Source organism: Mirounga leonina, unplaced genomic scaffold (genome assembly GCF_011800145.1).
Source record: "Mirounga leonina isolate KUSES-001 unplaced genomic scaffold, KU_Mleo_1.0 Mir_488, whole genome shotgun sequence".
Classification (NCBI taxonomy): domain Eukaryota; kingdom Metazoa; phylum Chordata; class Mammalia; order Carnivora; family Phocidae; genus Mirounga; species Mirounga leonina.
Window position 1 is genome coordinate 4,690,584 of NW_023270777.1, and position 27,408 is coordinate 4,717,991.

General features: G+C 51.7%; 1 protein-coding gene across 1 annotated transcript; it reads right to left on the minus strand.

Moving 5' to 3' along the window:
- Positions 1-470: 470 nt before the first annotated feature.
- LOC118000071 (myosin-3) lies at positions 471-21,197 on the minus strand. The gene is made up of 39 exons (XM_034989609.1): positions 20,987-21,197; positions 19,526-19,669; positions 18,974-19,130; positions 18,530-18,557; positions 17,660-17,768; positions 16,992-17,084; positions 15,989-16,052; positions 15,812-15,910; positions 14,988-15,091; positions 14,764-14,902; positions 14,245-14,363; positions 14,012-14,161; positions 13,114-13,284; positions 12,706-13,012; positions 12,523-12,593; positions 11,794-11,881; positions 11,588-11,705; positions 11,062-11,185; positions 10,836-10,972; positions 10,495-10,750; positions 10,052-10,294; positions 9,785-9,961; positions 9,527-9,672; positions 9,358-9,448; positions 8,544-8,933; positions 8,314-8,440; positions 6,882-7,000; positions 6,512-6,708; positions 5,947-6,130; positions 5,131-5,296; positions 4,741-4,865; positions 3,651-3,959; positions 3,346-3,549; positions 3,145-3,270; positions 1,851-2,021; positions 1,653-1,757; positions 1,395-1,490; positions 1,149-1,286; positions 471-572 (listed from the first exon to the last, which is right to left on the minus strand). The coding sequence occupies exons 1-39, from the start codon at positions 21,188-21,190 to the stop codon at positions 546-548; spliced, it is 5,823 nt and encodes a 1,940-aa protein (XP_034845500.1). The 5' UTR covers positions 21,191-21,197; the 3' UTR covers positions 471-545.
- Positions 21,198-27,408: the final 6,211 nt, after the last annotated feature.

Consider the following 27,408-nt stretch of genomic DNA (forward strand, 5'->3'; position numbering starts at 1 on the left):
TACCCTCCTCCCTCTGCTGAAGCAGTGGTTAAGAGTATTTTTTCTTTATGATCTAATCTCACATTTAAAAGAAATCTCTCGGGGCACCTGGGTGGTGCAGTTGGTTAAGGGTTCAACTCTCGCTTTTGGCTCAGGTCATGATCTCATGGGCTCTGCGCTGAATGTGGACCCTGCTTAAGATTCTTTCTCTCCCTCTCCCTCTACTCCTCCCCGCTTGCTCTCTCTCTCTCTAAAAAAAACAAAAACAAACAAAAAAAACTTTAAAAATAAATAAAAGCAATCTCTCCCTGTCCCCAAATACACACACCAGAGGAATTTTTCAAGACATCTGCTGATGGAGATTTCAACATCAGGCACAAAAATCACTGAGCAGTGAGCCATTTCCACCCAGGGAAGAGAAAAGAGATACAGTGAAACAGCCTCGAGTTGAAAACGAAGCAAAGTTTAATTCGTATGAAGGAGTCGCATGGAAATTCGCGGAAATGGCCAGGAACCATGAAAATATACATTTTGCATATTTTCCGTCCTGCTCAGAAGAGGATCGCTCACTCTTCACTCTCATGGACCACCATCTGGAAAGAAAGTAGGCGTTTTTAGTTACGTCAGATGGCAGAGACCCATTTTCTCCTGTCCCCTGTCCCCGCAAGCATCGGGGAGTTGCTTGCTTGTGTTTTTCGGTAGGACACAGGATATTTTTTGGACCTCAGGAGAATACACGATTGCATACGTGGAGGGAGTCACCCCAGAGCCTGAGAAACTGACCCGCAGAGAGCAAGCCCCACCCTTGGGGACTTCCTACCTCTGGTTATCGGTTACCTACACAGACAGTGACTGAAGACTTAGCGCCAGCAGAGGGCGCCTGAACGACCGCAGCCGGAAAATGCGCCTTCCTTTTCAGGATGTTGTTTGCTTTATCGCAACTTGCATTTTGGTGGGGCTCTTCTCAGCTAAGTGACTTGAAGCAAATCCCTTCCTTTCCTGAGCCTGAGACTGACCAAGTCCTAAGGCACGGGGCTCTCCAAGGTTCCTTCCAGCTCAAAGGTGTCTGCATCACTGTGGGCTCTTCCCAGCTGGCCCCGCAGCGACAACCCTGGCATTCACTTGCTGTTCTCCATCTGGGGCCTCTAGTGCCCATGGGAACCACCTACCCTGCTGGAGGTGAAGTCGCGGGTCTTAGCGCGAAGCTTATTGACTTGAGATTCCGCAATATCAGCACGTTCTTCTGCCTCTTCGAGCTCATGCTGAGCTTTGCGGAATTTGGTGAGGTGAGCGTTGGCTTGCTCGTCCTAAAACCAAAGAGCCCAGGCAGGTGAGGGGAGCATGCACCTGTCTCAGAGCTCCCAGTGAGGGACAGCCCAGGCTGCTGTTCAAAAATCCCAAGCTGTCTGACTTACAGCCTCCTCAGCCTGCCTCTTGTAGGACTTGACTTTCACTTGAAGCTTATCCACCAGGTCCTGTAACCTCAGCATGTTCTTCCTGTCCTCTTCACTCTAAAAGCAAGAACACGGCCTGTAGCTAGAGGAGGGGGCAGAGTTGCACGAGGTCTGGCCAGTTTTCTGGGCCACGGGTTTCTTCCCATATTCTGGAGAGAGAACCCAGGGCGGTGTTTGTGCTCTGCAGAGAAAATGCCTCCGGGGCTTTCTTTCTCTCACCTGGTAAGTTAACTCCTTGACCCGCCGCTCATATTTCCTCAGGCCCTTGACAGACTCCGTGTTCTTCTTCTGCTCCCCTTCAAGCTCAAACTCCAGCTCCCGGATCTGGGGAAACAGTTGGGAAGTTGGTCTGGGGCCGGAGAAGGAGCGGCTGAGGCCGGAGGCACTGCTTATGCCGGGGGTTCATCCTGCCAGTACCCGCGTCTCCAGCTTCTGGATCTGCTTCTTCCCGCCCTTCAGGGCCAGCTGCTCAGCCTCGTCCAGACGATGTTGCAGGTCCTTCACCGTCTGCTCCATGTTCTTCTTCATGCGCTCCAGGTGGGCGCTGGTGTCCTGCTCCTTCTTCAGCTCCTCGGCCATCATGGCCGCCTGTAAATGCAGACAAAGATCAGGTGCCTCGGGGCTCTCAAAACCTGGGCCCCCCGAGGACCAGAGCCATGCTAGAGAAGAAGGACAACAGGGAAGGCAATGACTGAGCCCACCCTTCCACAATGGAACACGAGAAGAGCTATGCCGGGTACATAACAGAACCTCAGAAATGCAGTGTCCAGGGACTAGATGGAAAATGGTTTCTTCCCCTTCTTAAACTGGCCTCTCTGGGACCTTACCCGCCCCCACCCCCCTACAGCCCCAGGAAATGCTTCATTATCACCAATATGTTTTCTTTTTTTTTTTTTAAAGATTTTATTTATTTATTTGAGAGAGAGAGAATGAGAGACAGAGAGCATGAGAGGGAGGAGGGTCAGAGGGAGAAGCAGACCCCCTGCTGAGCAGGGAGCCCGATGCGGGACTCGATCCCGGGACTCCAGGATCACGACCTGAGCCGAAGGCAGTTGCTTAACCAACTGAGCCACCCAGGCGCCCATCACCAATATGTTTTCAAAGGAACCTAAGACCTGGAGAAAACCGGTTGGTACCCACAGGGCAGGTTTGGGGATAGTGAGTTAAGGGAAGGCGGGCAGGGCATTGAGGCAGGCGCTCAGACACGAGAGCAGAAGAGCTGCAGTGGTCCCCACCAGGCGGCAGGTGGCGCTGTGGGAGCTGTGGCCGCTGGGACCAGGGTGCTCAGGCCCAGGTGGGTCCGGTGCAGGTGGGAGGGAAGCCAACTTCACGCCAGGTGACATTGGGTGAAACATCGACATCTAAGGGTCTCGTTTTCATGTTTGCAATAAGTCAGATGTTGAAGAAAAGAGCATACCTCTCTGTGGGCCTTAGAAACGGACTATAATCCTTTCCAGTCTTTTTTTTTTTCCTATGCTCCATTATTTATCATATTGGCCTTTTAAAGTGCGGGAGGGGACGTGCCGAGTCTGATGCAGGAGAGATGGATTGCAGTTTGGGAGCAGAATGCAACCCCCGTGTGCCCCGGGGGAGGCCCCGATCTATCTAGGGGGAACGATCTCAGGGTCGGGAGAAGGAGGGGCTTCAATGCAGTACGAATTTGGCCACCACACAAGCACAGGAGGTGGGGGCGGGGGGGGGGGCGCCTTACATCTGTGATGGCCTTCTTTGCCTTCTCTTCAGCGTTCCTTGCGTCCCTGCTGGCATCTTCCACCTCGCTCTGGAGCTGCGTCAGGTCCGTCTCCAGCTTCTTCTTGGTGTGGATGAGGCTGGTGTTCTAGGGCCGGAGGAGCGGTGTTAACTGGGCGTGCATCGGGCCCAGGGCTCTCCCCACTGCCTGCCCACCCCTCACCTGGGTGTGCAGCAACTGCACTCTCTCGTTGGCGTCCAGGAGCTCCTGCTCGGCCAGCTTCCGAGCCCTCTCCGTCTGCTCCAGCGACGCCCGCAGCTCCTCCACCTCGGCCTGCAGCAGGTTGGCTCTGCGCTCCACAATGGCCAGCTGTTCCTTCAGGTCCTCCTGGCCACGGAGAGCGTCGTCCAGGTGTAGCTGGGTGTCCTAGCCAGACAAGCAAGGAGAAGCCGAGTTGGCGTGGAGGCGGGAGGGCCGTGAGGCGAGTCAGCCTCTTTGAGTGTTCCCACCAAGGAGCCGTCTCAAACCTTCAGCTGTCCCTGGACACTCCGGAGGTGCTTGAGGGTCTCCGCGGCCTGGCGGTTGGCGTGGCTCAGCTGGATCTCAATTTCATTCAGGTCACCTTCCATCTTCTTCTTGATCCTGATGGCCTCGTTCCGGCTCCGCACTTCGGCGTCCAGGGCGCTCTGCATGGTCTCTACTGTTCGCTGGTAGTTCCTCTTCAGCTGCTCGATCTCTTCGTCCTTCTCGGCAGTCTTTCTGTCAATTTCTGACTTCACCTGGGTCAGTTCAAGCTGGATTCGGAGGATCTTGGCCTCTTCATGCTCAAGGGCAGCCTTTAGAGAACAAAAGCAAAACAGAAATGGTGCCAGTGAAGGGACAGAACCTGCTAAACCACCACTCTCTGTGGTGATAAAGCTTCAGCGGGATATTCATGACTGTGACTATACAATATTCAAAACGATCTTCTTTTTTTTAATTTTAATTTTTTTTTAAAGATTTTATTTATTTATTTGAGAGAGAGAGAATGAGAGAGAGAGAACACATGAGAGGGGATAGGGTCAGAGGACGAAGCAGACTCCCTGCCGAGCAGGGAGCCCGATGCGGGACTCGATCCAGGGACTCCAGGATCATGACCTGAGCTGAAGGCAGTCGCTTAACCAGCTGAGCCACCCAGGCGCCCTTCTTTTTTTTTTTAAATCCCTAACTTACCTTCAGGGCAGAAATAACCCCTCTTTCATTGCTGTTTGTTTTTTATTATACTATCGAACAATAATCACATTTAAATCATCCTAATGCTTAGGAGCATATAGCACCTTATAGATACTTTAAGTTCATATAAGGTTTGGTAAAATCTCATTTTTAGACCTATTTTAATGTAATGATTTTTCTTCACTAAGTCCAAGATAATCCACAGGTGTTATTTCATGCCATTTGATAGGAAAGGAGCCGGCCTCGGGATTGTGGCTTGACAGAGACGGGAAGGCAGGAAGGGAGACAGAGGGAGGCCAGCCAGCCCCCTCCCCACTCCCCCGACAGGCTGCAGCTCCACCCGGGTGGGGGGGGGGGGCAGTGCCCAACCCCCCTCCCGCCAATGCCTGCTTGCATTCTGCCCACCTCTGCTTCCTCAAGAGCCAGCTGGATATCTGCCTTTTCCAGCTCGATCTGCTTTCTTGATTTCTCCAGTTCATGGATGGTTTTACCATTCTCAGCAATTTGTTCCGTGAGATCTGCAATCTCCTCTGCAAAGACATAAGTTTGGAAACCTCCTCTGCACAGGTTTCCGGGCACGGTAAACACCTACCGAATGCTTTGTAAATAGTTCCCCGTCATTCTAAGGTGGCTGTTCCCTAGAGATAAGATTGTGTCTGGACAGAGGCTCCGCACACCCCCTCGGCTGACGGCACCTTCCGTGCATGCCCTGACGGAGCTGTGCGCAGGGATTTGCGTCCCGAAGCCATGCCCAACAGTGCCAAGGGGGACGTCAGGCTGTCGCAAACCGCTTACGCTCCAGATTCTTATTTTCTCGTTTCACAGTTTCGAGTTGATCTAAGGCTTCCTCGTAGGCATTTTTCAGCTTGAAGAGCTCGGTGCTCAAGGAGCGGGACTCCTTCAGAGATGCCTCCAGCTCTGCCTGGCTCTCCTCACACTTGGTTTTCCATTCGGCCAGCACCTGGAACACAGGCATGAGAGGTGTGCCCTTGATTAGCTCTGCTCCAAGCTTCTAACTAAGCATAAGCATTAACGGAAATACTCCTAGAATTGGGGTTCCCTCAGCAGTGGCTCTTGCCTGGCGCCTTGATCTTGATGATTTGAGGAGCTCAAGATCAGTAACATATCAGCAACAGTTGCCATCGCTAAAAACCTCGTGGATCCTCTGAGAAGGTAGTCTCTGGGCGTAACTGCCCTTTTCTTAATATGAGAATGGCCCTCCCCTTCTAAATATTTCCTTAAAACTTGGGTTCAGATCAACCTTAAGGTCATACTAAAAGGGAGGCTTTCAGAGAGCCTTCCAATGGGGCTCGAGTTAGATTCCCACATGTCAGCCACCAGACAGGCCCCCAGCAGTGTGGGGGAACAAAAATATTTGGAGCTGAACACATGCTAGCAATTGGTTCATCTCCTCTGACAATGCTTGAAGGGGACCTCCACTCCCATCCCACGCCCGTTTCGTTTTACACCAGAGGAAACGACAGCCCAGTGAAGCTCAGGACTTGCCCAAGGCCACACGGCTGGTGGGGCAGAGGCAGGACTGGGACCCAGTCCCCTCCTTCCATGATTACTGGGGAGCCCCAGTGAGCTTGTGTGGACCTGACCCCACACCTTGTCAAAGTTCCTCTGCTTCTTGTCCAGAGCGGCAGCCAGAGAGTTCGCTCTTTCAACATCAACCATCAGATCCTCGACCTCCCCTTGCAGCCTCTGCTTGGTCTTCTCCAAGGAAGCACACTTAGCATTCACTGCCTCAACCTGTTCCTCCGAATCCTGAAGGCGCTGAGCGAGTTTTTTCCTTAAAGCATGTGAAAGAGAAGCAGGCGCTATTCAAATCTCAATTCTCTTGAACGTCACTGTTCATCAAGTTGGAATCACTCATCTGTGTGACTCAAACACTCATTTGCTCTCTGAAGCCCAGGAGAACTTCCTGTCTGCTAAAAACCAGTGATCAATAACCTGCCTTGTCTCTAACCGAGATCAAAGTTGTTTGTCTTAATGGAGTGTGGTAACGCCAGGTCCCTCTCATGGCGCACGCAGCACTGCATTAAGAGAGATGAAGTGAGGAAACACCTCGTAACATAACAAAACCATTCCCAAGTAGCTCTAAAGCCAGTGCCCTCTATCATCTCATCATCTGAGACCTCTCGTTCTTCTACCGGCAAACGGACTTGCATACTTGGCCTCCTCCAGCTCCTCTGTGCGCTGGATGGCGTCCGTCTCGTATTTGGTCCTCCACTGGGCCACCTCGCTGTTGGCCTTGGACAGCGCCCTCTGCAGCTCGGCCTTGCCCTCCTGCTCCTCCTCATACTGTTCCCGCAGCAGGTCACAGTCGTGGCGGGAGGACTGCAGGGCGTGGGCCAGGGCGTTCTTGGCCTGCGGGAGTCCAGAAAGAGGAGAGCCCCCAGTGGATGAGCATTTTGGTGTCATGTGCATGATACAGTCCAAGCGTGTTCCTGCTATCATCACCTACTGAATAAAGTTGCCCTCTTTTCCTGCAGGTGGTAATTGAAGGTTAGACCAGGAAAGCAGTCCCTCAAATGACTTACCTTGCTTTCTTCCTCTAACTGCCTCTTGAGCTCTTCTATTTGCTGGGTAAATGCTTGCTTGCTCCTGGAAAGTTGGGACACTATGCTTTCCTTTTCTTCCAGTTGACGACTCAGCTCCCCTGTGTCCAGAAGGAAATATTTTCATTTTATTCACGCACTCATCCATTCATCAAGTTCCTACTGTGTGTAAGGCACCATGCTAAAATCCGGGGAGAGAGTAAATGACAAGGTGTGGTCCTTTCTTGGGGGAGAGGAGAGATATCTGTGAAAAAGAAACCAAAGACTCAACTGATAAGGTATTGTTCTAAACTACTAGAAGCTTGGAGTGACTTTGGTCAGTAAAACCCATTGAGAACAATTGTAAATTTAAACATTACCACCTAAAAACGCCCATCAGATCTTCCAGGGCTGGTGTGTCCAGCTGCTTGTTGATTTGTCATTAAGAGAAATAGTGCCTTCCTTAGGACTTTATAGCTTGTAATTTGAAGTTAGACTCTTGGGTAAATGTGGTGGGTTCAGGTTTATATGCTCATGCAGAAGTAAGAGGGAAAAGGTGGAGGGAGAGAGCTTATGACTCCAGAGTTGAATCCCCAAGATGATTATAGAAGAGGCAACTAGACCTCTTTTCTTTGTTGTTTTGGTTGTGGCTGCCAGCAAAGGATTGATTGATTCCCTGGGATGATGGGCTGGAGGACCAGGGCTAGGCGGGGCCACGTTTTCTAGGTGAAAGCCCCAGATAATGTTACCTATATATATATATATAAGATTTATTTGTTTGAGAGAGAGAGAGCGAGCGAGCACTGTGAGCAGGGGGAGGGGCAGAGGGAGAGGGAGAGAGAGAGAGAAGCAGACTCCCTACTGAGTGTGGTTCCAGCCATGGGGCTCAATTCTACAACCCTGAGATCATGACCTGAGCCAAAATCAAGAGTCAGGTGCTTAACCGACTGAGCCACCCACCCAGGCGCCCCTTTGTTTCCCTATATTTCTACTACATACCAGAAACCTATACAAATTGGCTGTGTTTCTTTATCTCTTTTCTTAAAACACTTGATTGCAGACCACAAATCTGAATTCGTGTGCAGCAACAAATAGAAGAGCCTTGGGAATTCATTTCTAGTATCATTTCTGCCATTTAGATTCTTTCTGATGCAAGGTATTATTAATGTTGAAAGAGCTTGAACCAAGTGATATTCTGACTCCCCTCTTGTTCCGATCTGCTTTTCTCGCTCCTGTTTTTACTGAACTCTCAATGTTGCCTCCTTCACAATATTTTGAACTACTCTTTTTTGAGTTATTCTGATAGCTTCTCTCCGAAAAGATGCTTTCCTAGAGATTCTCCCCCACACGGCGCTGCCCTTTGGTGTTGACCAGTTGCCCCCCCATCCCCCCAGAGGCGACCACAAGGTGTGGCCCATCCCATCCAATCGCTCACCAGCCTCTGTCTGCAGACGGGACTTCTGTGTCGCCAGCTCGCTCATGCTCCTCTGAATTTCCTCGTTCTTGCCCCTGGCCTCGCTCAACTGATCCTCCAGAGTTCGGCATATTTTCTCCAGGTTGGCCTAAAGGATTGAGAAGCAGGAGAACATTATAGTCCGTATTCAGACTGGAGTGACCCAGAGGTGTCTCTCCTCAAAAGCACTGGGTCCCATCCTGCCTGAGCACCTTGGATTTTGACACGCTCTCCACGTTGCTAGACAGATCGTCTATCTCCAGCTTGAACTCGCTCTTCTCTTTCTCCAGCTTCTGCTTGACCCTCTGCAGGTTGTCTATCTGCTCCCCGAGCTCTGCCACGCTGTCCGCGTGCTTCTTCCGCAGGGTGGCCAGCATAGCTTCATGCTGTAAGGTGGCCTCCTCCAGGTCCCTGCGCATTTTCTGGAACTCGGCCTCACGCTTCTTGTTCAGCTCGATCTGGGTGGAGGTGACACCTCCTGCCTCTTCCAGCCTCTCGCTCAGCTCCTCCAGTTCCCGGGCATAGTCGCTGCGCTGTTTCTCTGTCTTTGCACGGGTTGCCCGCTCCGCCTCAATCTCCTCTTCCAGTTCCTCAATCCGAGCCTGTGGAGGGCGGCCATTCACCCATGGGCAGTAGGTCCCCAGGGTGACTCACTCTGAACGTCAAGTACAGGCTAGTTTCCATTCTCATTAAACAAACCAATGGTTGGGCTTCTCCCAGGGAAATAGGACTGTTGTTAATTTCCTTTACTATGAATTTTTCCTGCCCCAACATGGTCATTACCCCTGCAGTGACCAACCTAGGACATTGTCCATTCAACTAAATATTGACTCCCCAATACCATCATTATATATTTTAAGTTATGGAAAAATTGTTCACCGTTGCTATGTCAGCCTAGGAGAAAGGAAACTGATGAGGCAGGCAGACCCATGCTCCTGCCCACTTGCTCGAAATGGCTTACAGCAGACAGCACCCAGCCCACATGCATGACCTTCACGTGAAAGAAAAATCCGGGATGCCTCCTACCTGTAGCTCTTTGATCTTCTTCTGAAACTGGAGGCCCAGAGTCTGCTCATCTTCCACTTTGCTTTGCAGCTGACTGTATTCAAAATCCTTCCTGTGAAGGGAAATGCAGACTGTGAAGACAGAATAGCCAGAGACTCAGAAGATTGAAGTCAGTGGCTTTAGGACATACTTCTTGAGCCTTTCATCCAGCTGCTGCTTGTCATTCTCCAGATCTAATATGGATTCTTGGGCAAGCTTCAAATCTCCCTCAAGCTTCCTTTTATTCCTTTCCAGATCAACACGGAGCTTCTTTTCTTGTTCTAGGGAGCTTTCCAGCTGAAAAGGGCATCATGTCCTTTTGAGAACAAATTCTTTGCACCCGAGGGTTCCTGGGGAGGGCTCTTCCCACCCTTAAGTTCTAGGACTCCCATTAGCATTATTTACTTACATCATCAACTTGCTGTTCCAGTTTGCTCTTGATTTTGCTCAAAGAATTGACTTTGTCTTCTTCAGCTTGGAGGTCATCCAGGGCCTGCTGGTGGGCCTCTTGGAGGGCCTTCTTCTCCCTGGTGAGCTTTGCGATGGTTTCATCCAACCCCGCGAGTTCCTCGGTAAGGTTTTTAACCTAAGAAGAGGACACAAGCAAATTATAAGAAGAAATAAAGTCTGGTTTGCAATGACTACATGAAACTGGAGAGACCCACAGAGAGAGTACCTTGTTCTCCGTGGCATGCTTCTCCTTTTCAACCTTGGCCAGGGTCAGCTCAAGGTCGTCAATGTCTTTCTTGAGCTCTGAACACTCGTCCTCCAGTTTTCTCTTCTTGGCCGTCAACTCGGCGTTGATCTCTTCCTCATCCTCTGCTCTCTCAGTCACCTCCTTGATCTTGGCCTCCAGCTGGAATTTGGCTTTGATCAGCTGGTCACACCTCTCCTCTGCATCCAACAAGTTTTCACTTTCCTTTAAAACAAAAAACAACAACAAAAAAAGAAGAATCACGATTTCCTTTAATGAGATAAGGTTTGTGACATTCCAGTACCTTGGTATAAATGAAGTCCTTTAGGAAGCATCCCAACTGCAAAGCAAAAATCCCCACCCCAAATCCTGTCTTTCTAAATAATGACATCCACAAGCAAAGGTAAACAATCCTAAACACATACGGCTTGCACTTGGAGCTGCAGGTCATTCTTCTCTTGTACTAGAGTCACCAGTTTTTCCTCCAGTTCCTTCCTTTTTGCCTCTGACTTGGCGAGCTCGTCTTTGGTTTTCTGAAACTCTTCCTTCATGGTGGCCATCTCCTTCTCAGTCTCTGCGCTCTTGAGGAGAGGCTTGATCTTGAAGAAGAGTTTCATCCAGGGCCAGTGCTTGACGTTCATGAAGGCACGGATGTTGTACTGGATGCAGAAGATGGACTCCCTGAAAACAAAATATGAGTTCTTTCCAGGAGAGACCCCCCCGTGCTCCCCAAAGAGCTGATGTTTGAACAGAGACCCTGCTCAACCTTCTTTGCACCATCTTCTGGAATTCCACACGCATGAGGAACCCTCTGCACACCGCTTGCGTCCGGGTGATCAGTTTGGCCAGGCGGTCATCCCTCATTTCCTCCAGGGTTCCCAGCAAGCCAGCCTTGAAGAACACCTTCCAGGGGAGAAGGATGATATGAATCCCTGTGATGGAGAAGTCCAGAAGGGACTGCGGGCCAGCATCTGTCAGAACCAAGGCATTACCTTGGTATGTCCAAATTTGTACTGAGTGTGGTCAATGTCGATGGAGGCCAACAGCTTCTCGCAAGCTTTCTTGCTGTCAATGAACTGTCCCTCAGGGATGGCACTGGCATTCAGCACTCGGTATCTGCCGTTGTAGACACAGAAACAATCGCAGACCATTAGCAAAGACGTTAACCTTGGAGACCAACTAGTTCAGGCCTCTCTTCTATCTAACAGGCAAGAAGGCCAAGGTCCAGAGAGGGAAAGAAACTTGGCCATCGTCACACTGCTAGGTGGTGGCCTGGAATCCAAGCCTCCTGAAGCTTAGGGCAGGCCTTTTCCTGCCGTATCATATATCAGACACGCCCTTGAGAAAACGTGGAAGAAAAAAGCTGTATACCTTGGTTGGGAGGTAGGTCAATCATTTGACATGAAAGTCTACAACTGCTCTGTTGAAGTGGGCCTTTTCATATTGGTATTTCTCCCTCTCAAATTCCAGCATCTACACACCACAGCAAGAAGCATATAGAACGTTTTTGTAACACACCTTTGTTTAAAATCCCCATAGAGAATCCTGTTTGGGAATCCCTTCCTGCAGATGCGGATGCCCTCCAGAACACCATTACACCGAAGCTGGTGCAAGACAAGGCTGTGTTCCATAGCCCCTGAGAAGAGAAGCGAGAGACATCAGCTTCACGAGGGATTTTGCAGAAACTGAGCACCATCTACAGCAAGCGTCAGCAGGGGTCTTACCTGGGGTTTTGGTCTCATTGGGAATTATACAGCGCACAAAGTGAGGATGAGTCGTTCTTAGATTTGACATCAGCTTGTTCAGGTTTTCCTAAAAGATGAAATTTGACAGTCTACTGTAGGCTTTTACAAAGACGGAGATATACCGTGATGAAAAATAAGATCTATATTTTCAACGTATCATGATTCTAAAGAATGAAAATATTTAACTCTTTTTTTAAATAACCCAATGACTAGAGGTACAGGCACATAACTGATATAATGGTCTTTTGCCTCACGGTGAGCCAGAGACTAACCACGTACAAAATGCTCTTTGAAACCAATTCCAGAAATGTGTCTGGCTCTGCTGGGAGCTTGAGATGCTATTGCTTGGGTCCCTCAGGCAAGTGGGAAAGTTTGTGCTGAGGACTCATCCCCTAGGCCAGCCAACTCAACTACCAGCAGTACAAAATAACTGAATTCTGGGCCAACATTTGTTAAATCTCGTTTATATATTATATATATTTATATAGTTACTATATATTATATAATCATATATATTCATATATGTATATTTTATCATACTGCATATATGTATATTTTATCATACAAGTAACAGCAGATTAAGACCAGAGTAAGACCAGAGTAAGACCACGTTACTATTCTTAAATAAACCAAGGTCAGAACCTCTACATTGCTCATTTTGAGATCACTTAAACCAATTACAAGCCAATAAGCCTGTATTTTTCTTACCCTGAAAAGGGCAGAGACAGTCTGGAAAGAAGAACCCTTCTTCTTGGCGACTTTCTTCTTTCCGCTGTCAGCTGAAAGACAAAGATGGCGTGCGCTGTTTTCAGATCTCCCGGGGTTTCTCGGGCCTGTGAACTGAGTGGCAGGAGAGAGCATGAATACAAGGCAGTCTGTGGAGTCTGTTACCGTCTGCTGTCGCGAAGGTGGCGTAGAGATGCGCCAGGAGCCTGTTGGAGGACTTCTGGTACAGCCCCACCACGGTCTCGTTCAGCGGGTCCTTGTTCTTCTCCAGCCAGCCCGAGACACTATAGTCCACGGTGCCTGCGTAGTGGATCAGTGAGAAGTGCGCTTCAGCCCTGCCCTTGACCACTTTGGGCTTTTGGAAGTTGCTGGACTTGCCCAGGTGCTGGTCATACAGCTTGTTCTTGAAGGAGGTGTCTGTGGCCTTGGGGAACATGCACTCCTCTTCCAGGATAGAGAAGATGCCCATGGGCTGGATTAAAGCAAAGCAAAATGCATATAGGGTAAATATGAGCTGTAGGATAAGCCACAGAGTTTATGAGAAGACGTTACTGAGTGGACAGATCAGGAGACCTTCTCGATGAGCTCGATGCAGGCAGCCAGGTCCATCCCGAAGTCGATGAAGGTCCACTCGATGCCCTCCTTCTTGTACTCCTCCTGCTCCAGCACGAACATGTGGTGGTTGAAGAACTGTTGCAGCTTCTCGTTGGTGAAGTTGATGCACAGCTGCTCCAGGCTGTTATACTAATACCAAAATAGAGCGTTCACGTGCAAAGTCAGACTTCCTTCAAAATCAAAGACCCATCAACCTTGCCTCCTCTTTGCCTCTTTGCCAGCTCATTTAATAACCCTTCAGATATGGGCACGTTCTTCAACGTCTAGCCCAGATCACATCTCTTCCTTGGAGACTTCTCTGAACTTCCAGCTAGAAAGTGTTTCTCTGTCTCCTGAGTCCCTGTGGTTGGGATCTCTTCTGTGCACCAACCATGGTCTGCCTTATTTTATAGTTACTCTTCCATGTACCATATATACCTTCTGTTTTCCTCTATAAACTACAAACTCATCTTCCATTCGCCAGCATGTCTTGTGTCTGGTAGACACAAAATATATGCTCTCAAGAACGGCTATATGCTTCTAACCCAGAACCAGCAGGATATTTATGTAAAGGTCACGTGATTGGCTTATCAAATCCTCTATATGCCTGGCTCTACCTATGTCAATGATTGCATTTGAGTGCTTTCTTTTATCCATTTAACAATGTCCTTTATAAAATTCCACTTGTCCCAAGTCTTCTGCTCTCTTGAAATTATACAACCCCCCTCCCTGCAAGGTGTTTCTCTTCTACCTTATCTGCCCTACAGTTTCCTACACGATGTGATGCTCTGACATGTTGCTCACCTTGATATCTTCCTATGGGATTATGATGACCAATCCCACCCCACATGAAAACATGATCCTAAGGAACCCAGACCTCAAAGATCTCAAAGCCGGCAATGTCCAAAACACCGATGAAGTGTTGTCTTGGCAGCTTTGTATCCAGTTGTTGGTTGATGCGAGTGACCATCCACAAGAACAGCTTTTCATAAACTGACTTGGAAAGGGCATTCACAGCATGGTGAACCTGTTGGGGGAAAGATCACAGGAGTTGGAAGGCAGTGGCCATTGGAAGCCTGCATCTCTCGCAACCTCGAAGCAGGAGCTTACCTGATCCACGGTTTGACCTTTGGTAACATACTCATTCCCGACTTTCACCCTGGGGAAGCACAAAGCTTTCAGGAGGTCCGACGAGTTCAGGCCCATCAGATAGGCTGTTTTGTCAGCCACTGCCAGGAAAAGAAAAACGATCACAAAGGGGCACCCCTGATACTTGGCAAAGTAGAAGAACAACTTTGAAAAATTCTGCAGACATTTCAAAGCTTGGCGAAGCTTGTCTTGGCTGTTTTTACATCCCTTATCTTTAAATGCTTGTATGTGGCCAGTGGAAGCTAAGTCACTCTGAGAATACAATAGATTTCATGGGAAGGCAGGACTGGGTTCCAGAAAGCCCTGGTCATGTCTCATTGCCTTTGGAACAGGCCCATTCCTGTGATTCAGCAAATGGGGGTGGTAATGGTAGGCATTGGAGCCCAGGAGAGGATTCATTGCTTTCAAAAGAGGCAGCAAATGATCTCCACTGACCCCTCACCCAGCTCTGGTGAATGGCCTGTTGTGGTTATTTCGTACCTTCGGTGCCGTCCGGCTCGGCCTGCTCCTCCCGCTGCTTCTGCTTGAACTTCATGTTCCCGTAATGCATCACGGCTCCCGTGAGCTTGTAGAGCCCAGACTTCTCTTCTGGGGTGAAGCCCAGGATGTCAATGGCACTCTGGCAGCCAAAGAACAGCATGTTAGTCGGCTGATCCCAGTGATGGAGGAGGAGCACCCCACACCCTCCTCCTCATTCTACTTACATCCGTAGCCAGCAGCTCCTCCGCATCGTCAATGCTGGCCACCAGGATTTCACCCTGGCTGATGAACGGGTAGTCGTAAGGGTTGGTTGTAATGAGCAGCAGCTCTGAAACAAGAAATTTCAAATAAAGAGGTCACACAGATGCAAAGGAAACCCGGTGGATCTGAGCTCCTAGATTCTGGGCTGAGACTTTCACCACTGGAGCTCAGATTGAATTTAGGGTCAGAAATTGCTTTCCTGCAGCGTGCCTGTGCCCTGTGGATTAAGAGCCCCCGAGAGAACATTTAGGTTCTCTTGCTCTGCACGTGAATGGCGCATTATCCGTGTAGGTTGGGGAAATTTAATATGGGAAGCTAGCTGAGCCTGGGTCAGGAGAGGAGCCCACACCGAGGGAAAGCACAGGTGCTTTGGTATTATCATAGCCTTTTCCAAAACCTGTTGAAGGGCTGCAGCCTGTTTCCAGGCTTTGGGACCAGGCTTTTGTGGAGCGAGCACACGGCGTGCACACAAGCCTGTGTTGGGTGTGGGACGAGGGGCTGTTGGTCTGGAGAGAGGCTGCTTCCTATGTCAGAACACCAGGGGGCGCTGAAGGACAATTAAATGCTTAGTTGTTCAGAAGGTTTTCATGAGCCCTTGCTGAATTCAGTTGTGGTTTAAACTCCTTCCTGCCCAGGGGATTCAGTTTCTTTCAAACTGGCACATCGCTGTCAAAAATAGCCCCATCCCACTTCTAAAACAGACTTCCTCCGTTGGCTGCCGAGTCACCTATGTATAGGCAGGTGCAGCTCTCCTTGGTCTGGTGACGTCAGGGCCCAGATGCCTCACCTATGAGCTCGGGCTTCTTGTTGGAAAGGATCTGGTAGAAGATGTGGTAGCTTCTCTCAGCCTTCAGCTGGAAGGTCACTCTTGATTTTTCCAGCAGATCTGTGGACACAAACACGGCGCTGTTTTCCAAACTGCCCCACCCACCCTGAGACGCCATCTGCTCTCTGGTTGACTTACAAGTTTCAATATCCGCAGAGGCCAGCTTCCCAGTGGTCCCAAAGTGGATTCGGATGAACTTGCCCTGTGGGGGGAAAGGGACACCAGTGTCTACGTGGCTCCATGTGTTCTGCTAGTCTCCTGGGCAACGTGAACAGGAGCTTTCTTCCCCTACCTAAAATTCAGTGTGTCTTCCTTCTTCTCCCTTCTCTGCCCAGTGTGATGTGTCCCCTCGCTTCCATGCCCTTTGCCCCACAATTTCTCCAAACCCCTAACCCCATCCAGTTTTTTTTTTTAAGATTTTATCTATTTATTCATGAGAGACAGGCGGAGGGGCAGAGGGAGAAGCAGGCCCCCCACAGAGCAGGGAGCCTGATGCGGGGCTCGATCCCAGGACCCCGAGATCATGACCTGAGCTGAAGGCAGACGCTTCACCGACTGAGCCACCCAGGCGCCCAGAGTGACCTTTTTCAAGATGCAAATGAAGCCATATCATTTCCCAGCTTACAGAATCCCTCAGGCGCTTCCGGAATAAAATCCAGCCCCCTTCTCGTGGCCTCCATGCTCCTACATGACCAGACCTCTGTCTACCTCTTCCCCCACCTTGTGGGACCCACCTCCTGTCCACCTTGCTGCCGCCGCACGTACTCTCGTGGGTCCCTTGACTATACCTGCCCTTCCCCCCCTCAGAGAGTGTGTGCTTGCTCTTCCCTTTGTCCCTCCCCATCCTACAGATCTTGGGGTTCCCAGGCCGGCCCCCCTCAATGCCTTTTCTGCCAGCCTTGTCTAAAGGAGACCCTGCCCCCAGTTACTCCCTGTTTATTGAGCTTTTCATGAAATTGTCTCGCTGCTGAGTTTCATTCTGTCATTGGCTATGTGCCCTCCCCCCCCACCCCCCACCCTCTCACCCCCCACCCTACCCCACCCTGCCCCCAGCCCATAGCCTCTGTAGCCTCCGTGAGGACAGGAAACTCGCCTGTCCTAAGGGCCCGAGAAACCCCAGCAGAACTGAACTCAGACTCACAAAGCGGGAGGAATTGTCATTCCTCACGGTCTTGGCGTTCCCGAAGGCCTCCAGCAATGGGTTGGCACTGATGATTTGGTCTTCCAGTGTCCCCTAAGGCAAGACATCAGGGGAGGAAGCAGCCGCAAGTGACCCTGGGAATGCTCCCCAGCTCTGCCCGCCTACCCGCCCTTGCTGCCTGGAAGCCCATGGCAGAGCCCGTCTCCGTCCCCCTGGCTTTCCAGGACAAGTCTCAACCAAATCCTCCGCATGGCTCAGCTGAAACGCTTCCGCTATTTTGTGACATATGGGTGTACTTGGGTGTCTTGATGTAAAGTTCCCTTAATGCTTCAAAATGCCTTGCTTCTCTCCAGCGAGTTCAGGTGTCTGCATTCATTTCTTACGGGTCGTAACCGCTCTGTTTTGAAAAGTGAGTATTGCTACAATTCTCTTAAGTCGGTACATGTGATTCTGCCCTAAAAGAACAAGCTCTCTGAGCTTCTCCCAAAATGACCTTCCTTAGGTAAGCCTTCGAGCCTTGCTTTTTTAGAAAGTCACAGGATCTGGTCCTGGAAGATCAACCACACCCTGGGTTGTCTGCAGTAATTGGGTCTCTTAGGACTTCAGATCCTCGCCTGCCCTCGCCCCTCGCTGTGAAGTTAACACAGCAAGCCTTTCGCTCCCCGTACCTTCATTTTGGAGTCCTTCTTCTTGGCGAGGTCTCCAGTGGCTGCAATTGTTGCAAAGTACTGGATGACCCGTTTGGTGTTCACAGTCTTTCCTGCCCCGGATTCTCCGCTATTTGGAGTGATCGAAAGAGAGAGGGAGAGAGAAATGTGTCCTGTTAGTGTGAACAGCCTCCCCAAGATGTCACACAGAGGCCTGGACATACGAGCCACAGCGGACACACCCCCTACCAGGCAAGTGTGAGAAACTACTGGAGAGGCTGAGGCCCAAGGGAAGCCTCATCACAGCTGAGCTGCCCTGACCGTGGGTGATTCCAGTTTTCGAGAACTTATGTATACTCTCCTGTGTGTGCATCCCCATCTCCGTCTTTTCATCACAGACTCTGCTCTAAGTACTTTTCTTTTCTTTTTTTTAAAGAGAGAGAGAGTGCAAGGGGAGGAGGGGCAGAGGGAGAGGGAGAGAGAATCTCAAGCAGGCTCCCCGCTGAGTGTGGAGCCCGACGAGGGGCTTGATCTCACGACCCTGAGACCAGGACCTGAGCAGCAATCAAGAGTTGGACGCTTCACCAACTGAGTCACCCAGGCGCCCCTGCTCTAAGTACTTTTTCAGTTTTTTTAAAGATTTTATTTATTTATTTGAAGAGAGGGAACACAAGCAGGGGCAGAGGCAGAGGGAGAAGCAGGCTTCCCCCTGAGCAAGGAGCCCGATGTGGGGCTCGACCCCAGGACCCTGGGATCATGACCTGAGCTGAAGGCAGACACCCAGGCGCCCCTACTTTCTAATTAACAGAGTAGAGCAAACGGTGCCTTAGGCTCCTGCCTTGGAGACAAAGAGCCATAGCTACGAAGCTGCTCTAGGTCTTGGATACTTACGTGATCAGAATGGACTGGTTCTCACGATCTGCCAAAGGAAAAAAATGAAACAGAGTTGACAGCAATATGAAGAGCTTCCCCAGCCCTCTGCCCCTTGTCAAGCAGTCACGGTTCGCTACGCCAGGCCTCCTCCCTATAGCATTTTGTGTGGTCCTGGGGGCGGCTGGAAGAGCCTCCTTCTTGACAGCGACACTCAGACGTGAAGCCTCTGCGGCTTTTCATCCCACCGGGTTGAACTATGTGAAATTGTCAATCTTCCTCTTCGCCGCCCCCCCCAAAATGTTGGTTTCATACGGTTTAATCTATGCTTGTGTTTAATCCAAACTTCCTAGCAGGGCCTGCCATCCCTAAAAGATCTGGCCTCTTCCAGCCTCTTTAACTACCCCTCCCCTCTTCCCTTTGTGTGGGGGCCCCTCCATGGCATTCCCCCTCCCAGAGACTCACCCGTCAGCATGAACTGATAGGCGTTGTCGGAGATGGAGAAGATGTGGGGCGGGGCCTCCTGGCGCTTCTTGCCTCGGTAGCCTTCCACCACCTCGGGGTTGTACACTGGCAGCCACTTGTAGGGGTTCACGGTGACGCAGAAGAGGCCCGAGTAGGTCTGTGGGAGTGGAAAAACCGCGTGCGCGTGTGCGAGTGTAAAGCTCTCTGCCGCTGTTATTCTGTCTCTTTACACTAAACTTGTAAAGGAGGGATGGGTTTCTCTTTAGAGATGAGACGCAGAGATGCAGAGGGGACCGGCCGGCCCTCCTGCGACTAGCAAGTGACCCTGCCCAGCCCCAGCTCTCAGCTGGCTCTCCTGCCCTGCTCCCTGCTCCCTGCTTCCAGCCTCTCTTCTTCCTAATCCCACCTTCCTCCCTTACCCCCTGCCTTTCTCCTCCCCTCCTCCTCCTTTTCCTCCAGTCTCCCCTCTTCTGTTCAACAGCTGTGTCACACCCTGGTCACCCACATCTCCAGCCCACTGCCCCGACCGCCCCAGGGACCCTAGGCACTGACGTAGATCATCCAGGACGTGTAGCGGTCTTTGAGGTTGTAGAGCACGGCGGGCTCGTTCAGGTGCGTCAGCATGGCCATGTCCTCGATCCGGTCGAACTTGGGGGGGTTCATCGCATACACGTCCTCTGGTTTGACCACCAGGGTCTGAGTGGGGAGAGGTACGGTGACTACCTCGTGTCCTCTGTGTGTCTTGCCCCTGTTTCCGTTTTTTTATTTGTCTCCCACGAAGAGCCCGGATCCCAAGGGGCAAGCCCTGGGGAGAAGGACCTTTGGACAACGGAAGAAGACGGGGCCGGGGGCGGCTCACAGGGGCACCGGGAGCGTGTGATTGTCTCTGTCACTCAGGGATTTAACCCTTTTCTCTCTACAGCGCTCCCATCTCTGGGCAAGGCGGGTGGGAAACCTGCCTTCTCCTGCCTTCAAGCAGGATTCACTTAAACCGCCCCATGCAACAAGCCCTTCTTCTTTTTTTTTTTTTTTTAAAGATTTTATTTATTTATTTGACAGAGAGAGACATAGCGAGAGAGGAAACACAAGCAGGGGGAGTAGGAGAGGGAGAAGCAGGCTTCCCCGCGGTGCAGGGAGCCCGATGTGGGGCTCCATCCCAGGACCCTGGGATCACGACCTGAGCTGAAGGCAGACGCTTAATGACTGAGCCACCCAGGCGCCCCGCAACAAGCCCTTCTTGTGAAGGGTCTAGACCCCCTAGCTTCCCCCTTCACTGCTGCTTTGCAAACCCACTCTCAGCCCCGACATCTGACATGTACAGAGAGCCCCCCTCTGGGAGCCTCAGGGGGTGGTGGCCTGGAAGGGCGAATCTCACTGCCTGCTTTCTTCACACCCAACCCAATGACACTATGCCCTCCTCCTTCAGATTTTCCTTTTTCTTCTTTTAATGTTTTTTTAACTTTCCTCAGAACATTTCCAGATTCTTCTGGTCTCGATTTCAGAAGCTAGTGAAGTCCAGGATTTCACTACCATGTTCTAGGACAGAACATAGTAGGCTACGCTGCTCATGGCCTTCATGAAATAGGGAGGCTGCCATTTCACATGGAGCCTGTGGTCCACTAGGATCCCTTACTCACTTTCCCTTACTTCCTCAGCTAGACGGCTACTGCTAGAAGAAGTAGGGAAACCCAGGCAATCAAAGGAGAGTATTTTACTGAAGGATGTCTTCTCACTGCTGGGAAGCCCCACACCCTTGCAATGCCCAAAAGTGACATGAACATTGGCAAAGAGCGGCCACAACCGAGTTGTCCTTCTACCCTTCAACCCGAGGCCAACTTTCACTCTGCTGTCTCTGAGGGCACCTGGGAAGCCAAGGCAGGGAAGCCATGTGAGGCATCCAGGTGCCAGAGCCACCTCTGGAAGTGGCCGGGGTGGGCCGGTGCACAGACTTGGGGACCCTGCCGGGCAGACAGAGGGCCCCGAGGGCCTGCACAGGGCATACAAGAGGCTTACCCGGTTGTCTTCGGTTTCCACCGTGACCTTCCCATCCTGGCTACTCTTAATTCTCCCCTTGGCGTATTCCTCCTTTGAGTCGACCACAAAGCAGTAGGTCTTGGCATCAAAGGGCTGGTTCTGAGCCTCGATCCTCTCCTTTTCCGACTTGCGGAGGAAAGGAGCGGCGATGCCGAACACTTCCATCTCAGTGTCGCTACTCATGGTGCCGCTGGAAGGCAGATGGGCAGGTGATGCCCTGCCCGCTCCGCCTGCCCGCGGCACCCCGTGAGCAGAGGTCCAGCAGCCGGGCCGCCCTCCATCCCCCGGGGCTCCACCCGCGGGACCCAAGTGCTGCAAAAATCACATGTACACATATTTGCCCCGTGGCTTTTCTTCGCAAAGGGCACAGAGCACAAGTGATCCAAGGTTTGGATCTGACCGTGAAGGGCCCCCAGGGATGAGTGCAGCTCCCGGGACCTCACTTTCCTGGTCTGCAAAACTCAGCGGTTGCCGAGGAAAGCTTTGCAAGTAAACATTATAAAAAAATAACCGTTCTTCAAAGAGAGTGTGCTAAGGTGCAAATAGCTAAGGAATTTTTGGACCCTTCAGATTCAAGGTGGCCACCTCCTCACACAAGGAAACCAGCTTTGGCTTCCTTTAGTGGCCCAGACTGGAAGCAGCATCGGATGCCAGCATTGGTCTGGAAGTTTCCTCTTCCGCCAAAATTGCGCTTGTCCGAGCTCTCTCAGACTCCGCGCCCTCAAGGCCATTGGGAGGTGGGAGGAATGGGGAACCTGGGATTACCTGGAGACTTCCAACAGCCCAGGGACCCGATCAGCTTTCTCACCTGAATGGTCACACCCACAGGAAGACAGCACAAAACAGCACCTGTGGAAAAATCAGACCTGCAATAAATCGGCAAAAGGCAGAGTCGGGGCACGGGGGAGTGTCCGGTTCAGCTTTGAGCAGCTCTTGCTGGGATAACTACATAAGGACCAAGCCTGGTCACTTAAGAAGAGCCTTGCCCCAGGCGCAAGCTGGAGGAGCAAATGGGACACGACCCACAGGGAAGCCACTAAGGCAGGAAAACCCCAGCTGCCCCCACATCTGGCTCCAACCGGCAGTGCCTCCCAGGACTGCCCAGTACCGGGCAGTAAGGTCAGAATCCCCGAGAAGAACCTTGGGGTTCCAGCCAGGGTCAGGTCTCCTAGTCTTCGGTGGACAGAGCGATGTCTCTGACAGTGGTCATTGCCGCACAGCCAGCGTGGTCTTGAGGGGACGGGGTGCTGGAGAGGCACACAGCCCCGGAGGGGCGGGGGAGAGGGCAGGGGAAGGCACGGAGTGCCCCCCTCCCCGGCCCTCTGCATGGGTCAGAGCGGCCAAGGGAGAACAGCAGGCCACGGTGGACAGGCCTCGGTCCATGGCATGTGCAGACGGACCCTACCCAAGCGGGCACCCAAAGACGAGGTCATAGGGAGCGTGGGGAGGTGGCAGGAGGGCCTGAAGGACCCCTACCTCGGTGGGGTGCTGGAGGCAGAGGGGGATGGCCATTTGGGCCAGAGAGATCCAGCCTCACACCTAAGTGATCCTTGCCAAAGCCAGGCAGGGCCACGCACCGCGTGCCCGGCCCCACCGAGCCGCTGTCCTCTGAAGCACAGAGACGGAAAACACGAGAGGGGCGCTGTGACTTACCTCCGCCCAGGAGAGAGGGAGCTACAGAGGGGCTGCGGCCGCCGGGGCTTTTATAGTTCCCCCTGCAACCCCACTGGCTCATTCCTTCTCTATATTTGGAAAGAGAGTGACCGACACCACAAGCTGAGAAGCAGCTCCTTCCTCACGTTTTTCGGTCGTTGCCAAGGGAAAGGTATATATAGAAATGAGCAGGATCCGTAACCATTTTCCAGCTGTAGAAGTGGGAAGTTTGAGATGCCTTTCTCTGGACTTGGGGCTGGACCCGCCTCACTTGCCGTGCTGGGAGCAGCTGTCTGGCTGCCGAGGGCCTGATCCTGCGGGCGGCTGGGGCTTCGCAGTCAGTGCGAGTCCGGCCGCGGGCACAGAGCTCGGTCCGTCCCGCACACGGCACCGTGGATGCGACCCAGGAGGAAAGGCTAAAATCCCCTGGGGATGGTGAGCAAGACTGTCGTCCCAACACAGGGCTGTGTGCGTGTACAACTATGCCAGGAACAATAGCAACAACAACAACACTGATAATAGTAACACCTCCTCCTGCTCCCCGTTTACTGTGTAACTTTCTGTCTTACTAGTGTCTTTATTAACTTAATCCTTCTCGAAGCCCCAGGAGGACCAACAAGTGCACGACTGCCAGGGAGCTATCCCGGCAGCCAGAGTTCTCCGCGACAGCTGCGTGAGGGCCGGCTGTGTTAAGATGTATTACCAATCGGGGAGGACCAGCTGCCGGCCCGGGTGGGGGGCCGGGGGGAGCACTGGGGCCCGCAGGGGGAGCCCGCAGAGGGGTTTTTTGACACCTGTGGCTGTTTTCCAAAGACTGGAAACATAAACCCTCAAGACCAGAGTAACGGTAGATTTGAAGCTTTCGCCCATTCTCGTTCGACTTTTTTGTTTGCCCGCCCGCCTTTTTCCTTGGCCGCACCCTTCGGAGGGTGGCCGGGTGGGCATCCTGTGATTAACTGTAGCTAGAACTGTGGGTCAGCGTTCCCACCCGAGAACAGGAGCTGCGCCCTGACAACCCTCCCATCCCAAGCGCAGGCAAGGAGGCTGCGCAGAGAGGCGTGGGGCAGGGAAGGGGGAGCCGGGCCGCAGTCCCCGGATGGAGGGACACTGATGAAACACCCTCTGGATGCTGGTCCCTGGGTGGGGCACTTCGAGAAGATACAAAGGAAATGAAGGGGAGCCTTACTCTGAATAGTATACACTCTAAATGATGAATCAGTTGTGTTCAAAATTTAGGCAATTTCAGATCGTAGTAACACATTTGTGAGCGACTACTGGGGCAGAAAGTTGCTACCCCGCCTGCATGCCCCTCCGGCCTGCTGGGATGGCTGTGTTTCCCTGCCCCTTCTTTTTTTTTTCCTTAAAGATTTTATTTATTTATTTATCTGAGAGAGAGAGTGAGCAAGAGAGAGAGAACACAAGCAGGGGGAGCGGCAGGCAGAGGGAGAAGCGACTTCCTGCTGAGCAGGGAGCCCAACTGGGTCTCCATCCCAGGACCCCGGGATCATGACCTGAGCCGAAGGCAGACATTTCACCGACTGAGCCCCCCAGGCGCCCCTTTCCCTGCCCCTTCTCTTCCAGTTTGGACTAGGACGCCCTCCTCATGCAGGGAAAGAGCACTGGCGCTCCTGGTCTCCATCCGTGCCCCGAAATACAGTGGTCTCCCTGCAGCCTGTCCTGTCTGCTCGTCAGTCCAAACCGCTATGCTGTCAGCTGGCCATCTCCTCTGGAGGCCTGGTTAGGATCGTGTCCCCTGGGAGCAGGGGTGTTAGCAAGGCCCAGGGGCCGAGTAGCAGTGAGAGGGTCGTGGGTAGGCAGGGCAGGCCATGCTGGGGGTGGGTCCTTGCTGTTCCTTGTCAAACACCGAGACTGGCTGGGAGGGACTGTGTGGGACTTTGGGGTTTCTGTTTTTTAGTCACCCGTGTACCCATCTCTCTGTCCAACCATATCCATACCCAGGAAATGGAGGGGACATAGTCATACAGGATTCCTCTGAGTGCCTTGTAAAAGAGCACTTGTCACACGGCCGCGTTTGGCACCAGCTTGGATATGTCATTGGCCTCCGACCCCAGCTTTTCCAGAATCATTGGCCTCTCTCCCTTCTCTCCATCATGTTTGTGGTCGTAGGATCTGAAGTGTCACCCGAACGATTGCACAGCCCATTTGCTAACCAAGCTCTGTCTGCATGTGAGGACATGGAAAGAGGGGCCTGGGGCTCACCCAAGGCCAGAAGGGAGAGGATCCAAGGTGGGGAAGGACTCCGCTCTCCAGAAGAAACGCCCAGGAAGACAGAAGAAGGGACAAGAACAACCTCCAGCGCAGAAAACAGCTTAAAAACTAGACATCAGGAATCCAAAGATCTGGTCCTCTGGAAACGTGTTTTCAGGAGAGGGAAGGACCGCTTGTAAATTGCTTGGGGGGCGGGGCTTTGGCCTCCTCTGAGCCTCCATGTTCCCACCTGTAAAATGGGGATGAGGCACCTGCCTCCCAGGCTACATGTGTGCATTCAGCGGGATCTTAAACTGTCAGACACACCATGCTAGGCGCCGTGTAGGGCACATCGTGGACGTTTAAATCTCCTCCTGTGTCTGAAGTCTTGCTTGTGTCACAGTATAGCATGACTGGTTTTCTTGATGACCTGGACTAAATTACAGCGACTATCTGTTTATTGAGATGAAGCGGGGGGGAAGGACACACATAATATGAATATTTTACAGAGATGTCCAAGGAGAGAGAAACCTTAAAGGAGACAACCTCTTACCGTGTGAAGGGGCTAAGCTAACACTCTGCCCGTGTGGAATCTGTCCTCCAATCGTGCGGGGGGTGGGGGGCGGAACAGATGACTTATCAGTATATTATTAGCCGCCTTTTTGGGAACAGGGGGCACCCTTATTCCTTCAGCCCTTGCCTGGCTAGAGTTAATCCCCACAGCAGGGCACAGAGCTGCCTTTATTCCTGGATGAGTTGGAGACAAAACCATAGGGTGTCTCAAGAATGCTCTCTGACTGGGAGGCAATAAAGGAGAGCGGCTGGACTCCCCTCCCCAGAGCCCGGCCGCTCCCTCCCGAGCTGCTCCCCTCTGTTGCTGTCTCCAGCTTCACGGTGGCACTGGCGGGCCCGCTCTCTGCCAGAGCATGAAGTCAGCGTTGAGAGCAGATGCCTCCCAGATCAAGGACCTTCTCCGTGTCCCGCTGTGAGGGGGATTAGGTGTCACTCGAAGCAAGGCACTTGGTTATGCTGAGCCAAGACCGCTCCTGGCACTGGGGTGAAGGGTGGGGGAGCCCCAGGTAGAACTTCAAGCAGAGAGGGCCCATAGCTGTCCTTTAGTCCAACAGACACCCACTTTCCCCAACTTTCTGTTACGGAAAAACTGCAAACGTACAGCTAAGTTCAAATTTCCTAGTAAAGGAACAGGCAGGACCACAATGCTGCTGGGTTTGAGGTCAAAGCTGTGCTGTGTATGAACCACCTCACTGTGCGCGTGGGAGGAGCTCAGGTAATGGACGGGTCAGGAACGAGGACGTGAGCCAGGAGTTTGTGAAGTCACCCAGAGCAAACTGCTTGAAAATGTCAAACCTGAATCCCTAAGGGAAAGCGGGAGCAGGTGCTAAAAGCTGAGCAGGTGAGGCGCTGCCCCCCACACTGAAAGCCTTAGGAGAGGACCCACAGAGCTGAGCGAGGGCAGGGTTGGCAGAGAGGGGGTGAGTCCTGTACCTGAGGTGGGGTGGTCGTGCTGCTGTTCCAGCCTGCTTTAGATGCAGGTGATTGATGGGCCCTTGTGCTTGGGAGCGCGGAGCATGACCGAAGCCGGGAAGAATGCCTCGAGCTTGAGCTGGTCGGGAGAAGATGGGCATTCCAAGGGAAGGCACAGGCATGGCCCAGGGCCTTGCCAGGGGACCTGGGGACAGGAATGAACAGTAACACACGGGTCAGAACAACGCCATAGAGAAGGAAGCAAGTACACCGGTCCCCGGGCTGCATGCGGGGCCTTGGAAGGAAAAGGTCAGAGTTACGGGTGGGAGGACAAGGAGGACAAATGGCAGAGAACAGAGAATCTGGAAGAAAGGTGGCCAGTTTGGGCCGTGGTAGTTGGTTAAGATTTAAAGCATAACCTTTTTTTTTTTTTTAAAGATTTTATTTATTTATTTAGAGCATGGGGGGCAGGGGCAGAGAGAGAATCTCAAGCAGACTCTGCGCTGAAGGGCTTGATCTTACGACCCTGAGATCATGAGCTGAGCCGAAATCAAGAGTCAGATGCTCAACTTCCTGAGACATCCAGGCACCCTAAAGGCATAACCTTTAAATAGAAGAATAACAGTGAATTTTCATTTTGAATTGGAGTTTTCAAATTTAACTGTACTTTAGAGTCACCCAAGGAGCTGTTAAAAAAAAAAACAAAAAAACCTCTGCATAACCAATTGGAAGACATGACCTCATATTGCAGAAGAGACTCCATGGCAACAAATAAGACAAAATGCTGAAGCGTAAACTTAACAAGATATGTGCCAAAGCCTTGCCGTAATACGGAAAGACACAAAAGTGGATTTTCCTTGCTACTGGATAGGATGAGTCAACATCACAAAGACGCTGATTATGTGCACATTAATATATAAATCCAGGGCAATCCCAATACAAATACCAATTTTTTTTTTCTGGAGCTAGGTAGTTAATTCTAGATTTCATGTATGCATAACCCTGAGAAGAGACGTCACAGGCAGGACATTCTACCAGATACTAAAACATACACT

Excerpts from the sequence above, each read along its gene's own strand:
- LOC118000071 (XM_034989609.1), bottom strand. The coding sequence starts at position 21,190 with ATGAGTAGCGACACTGAGATGGAAGTGTTCGGCATCGCCGCTCCTTTC. Across the intron at positions 14,162-14,244 it reads AAGGTCAAACCGTGGATCAG|GTTCACCATGCTGTGAATGC; the intron begins GTAAGCTCCTGC and ends TTCCCCCAACAG. Across the intron at positions 13,013-13,113 it reads GCATCGAGCTCATCGAGAAG|CCCATGGGCATCTTCTCTAT; the intron begins GTCTCCTGATCT and ends GCTTTAATCCAG.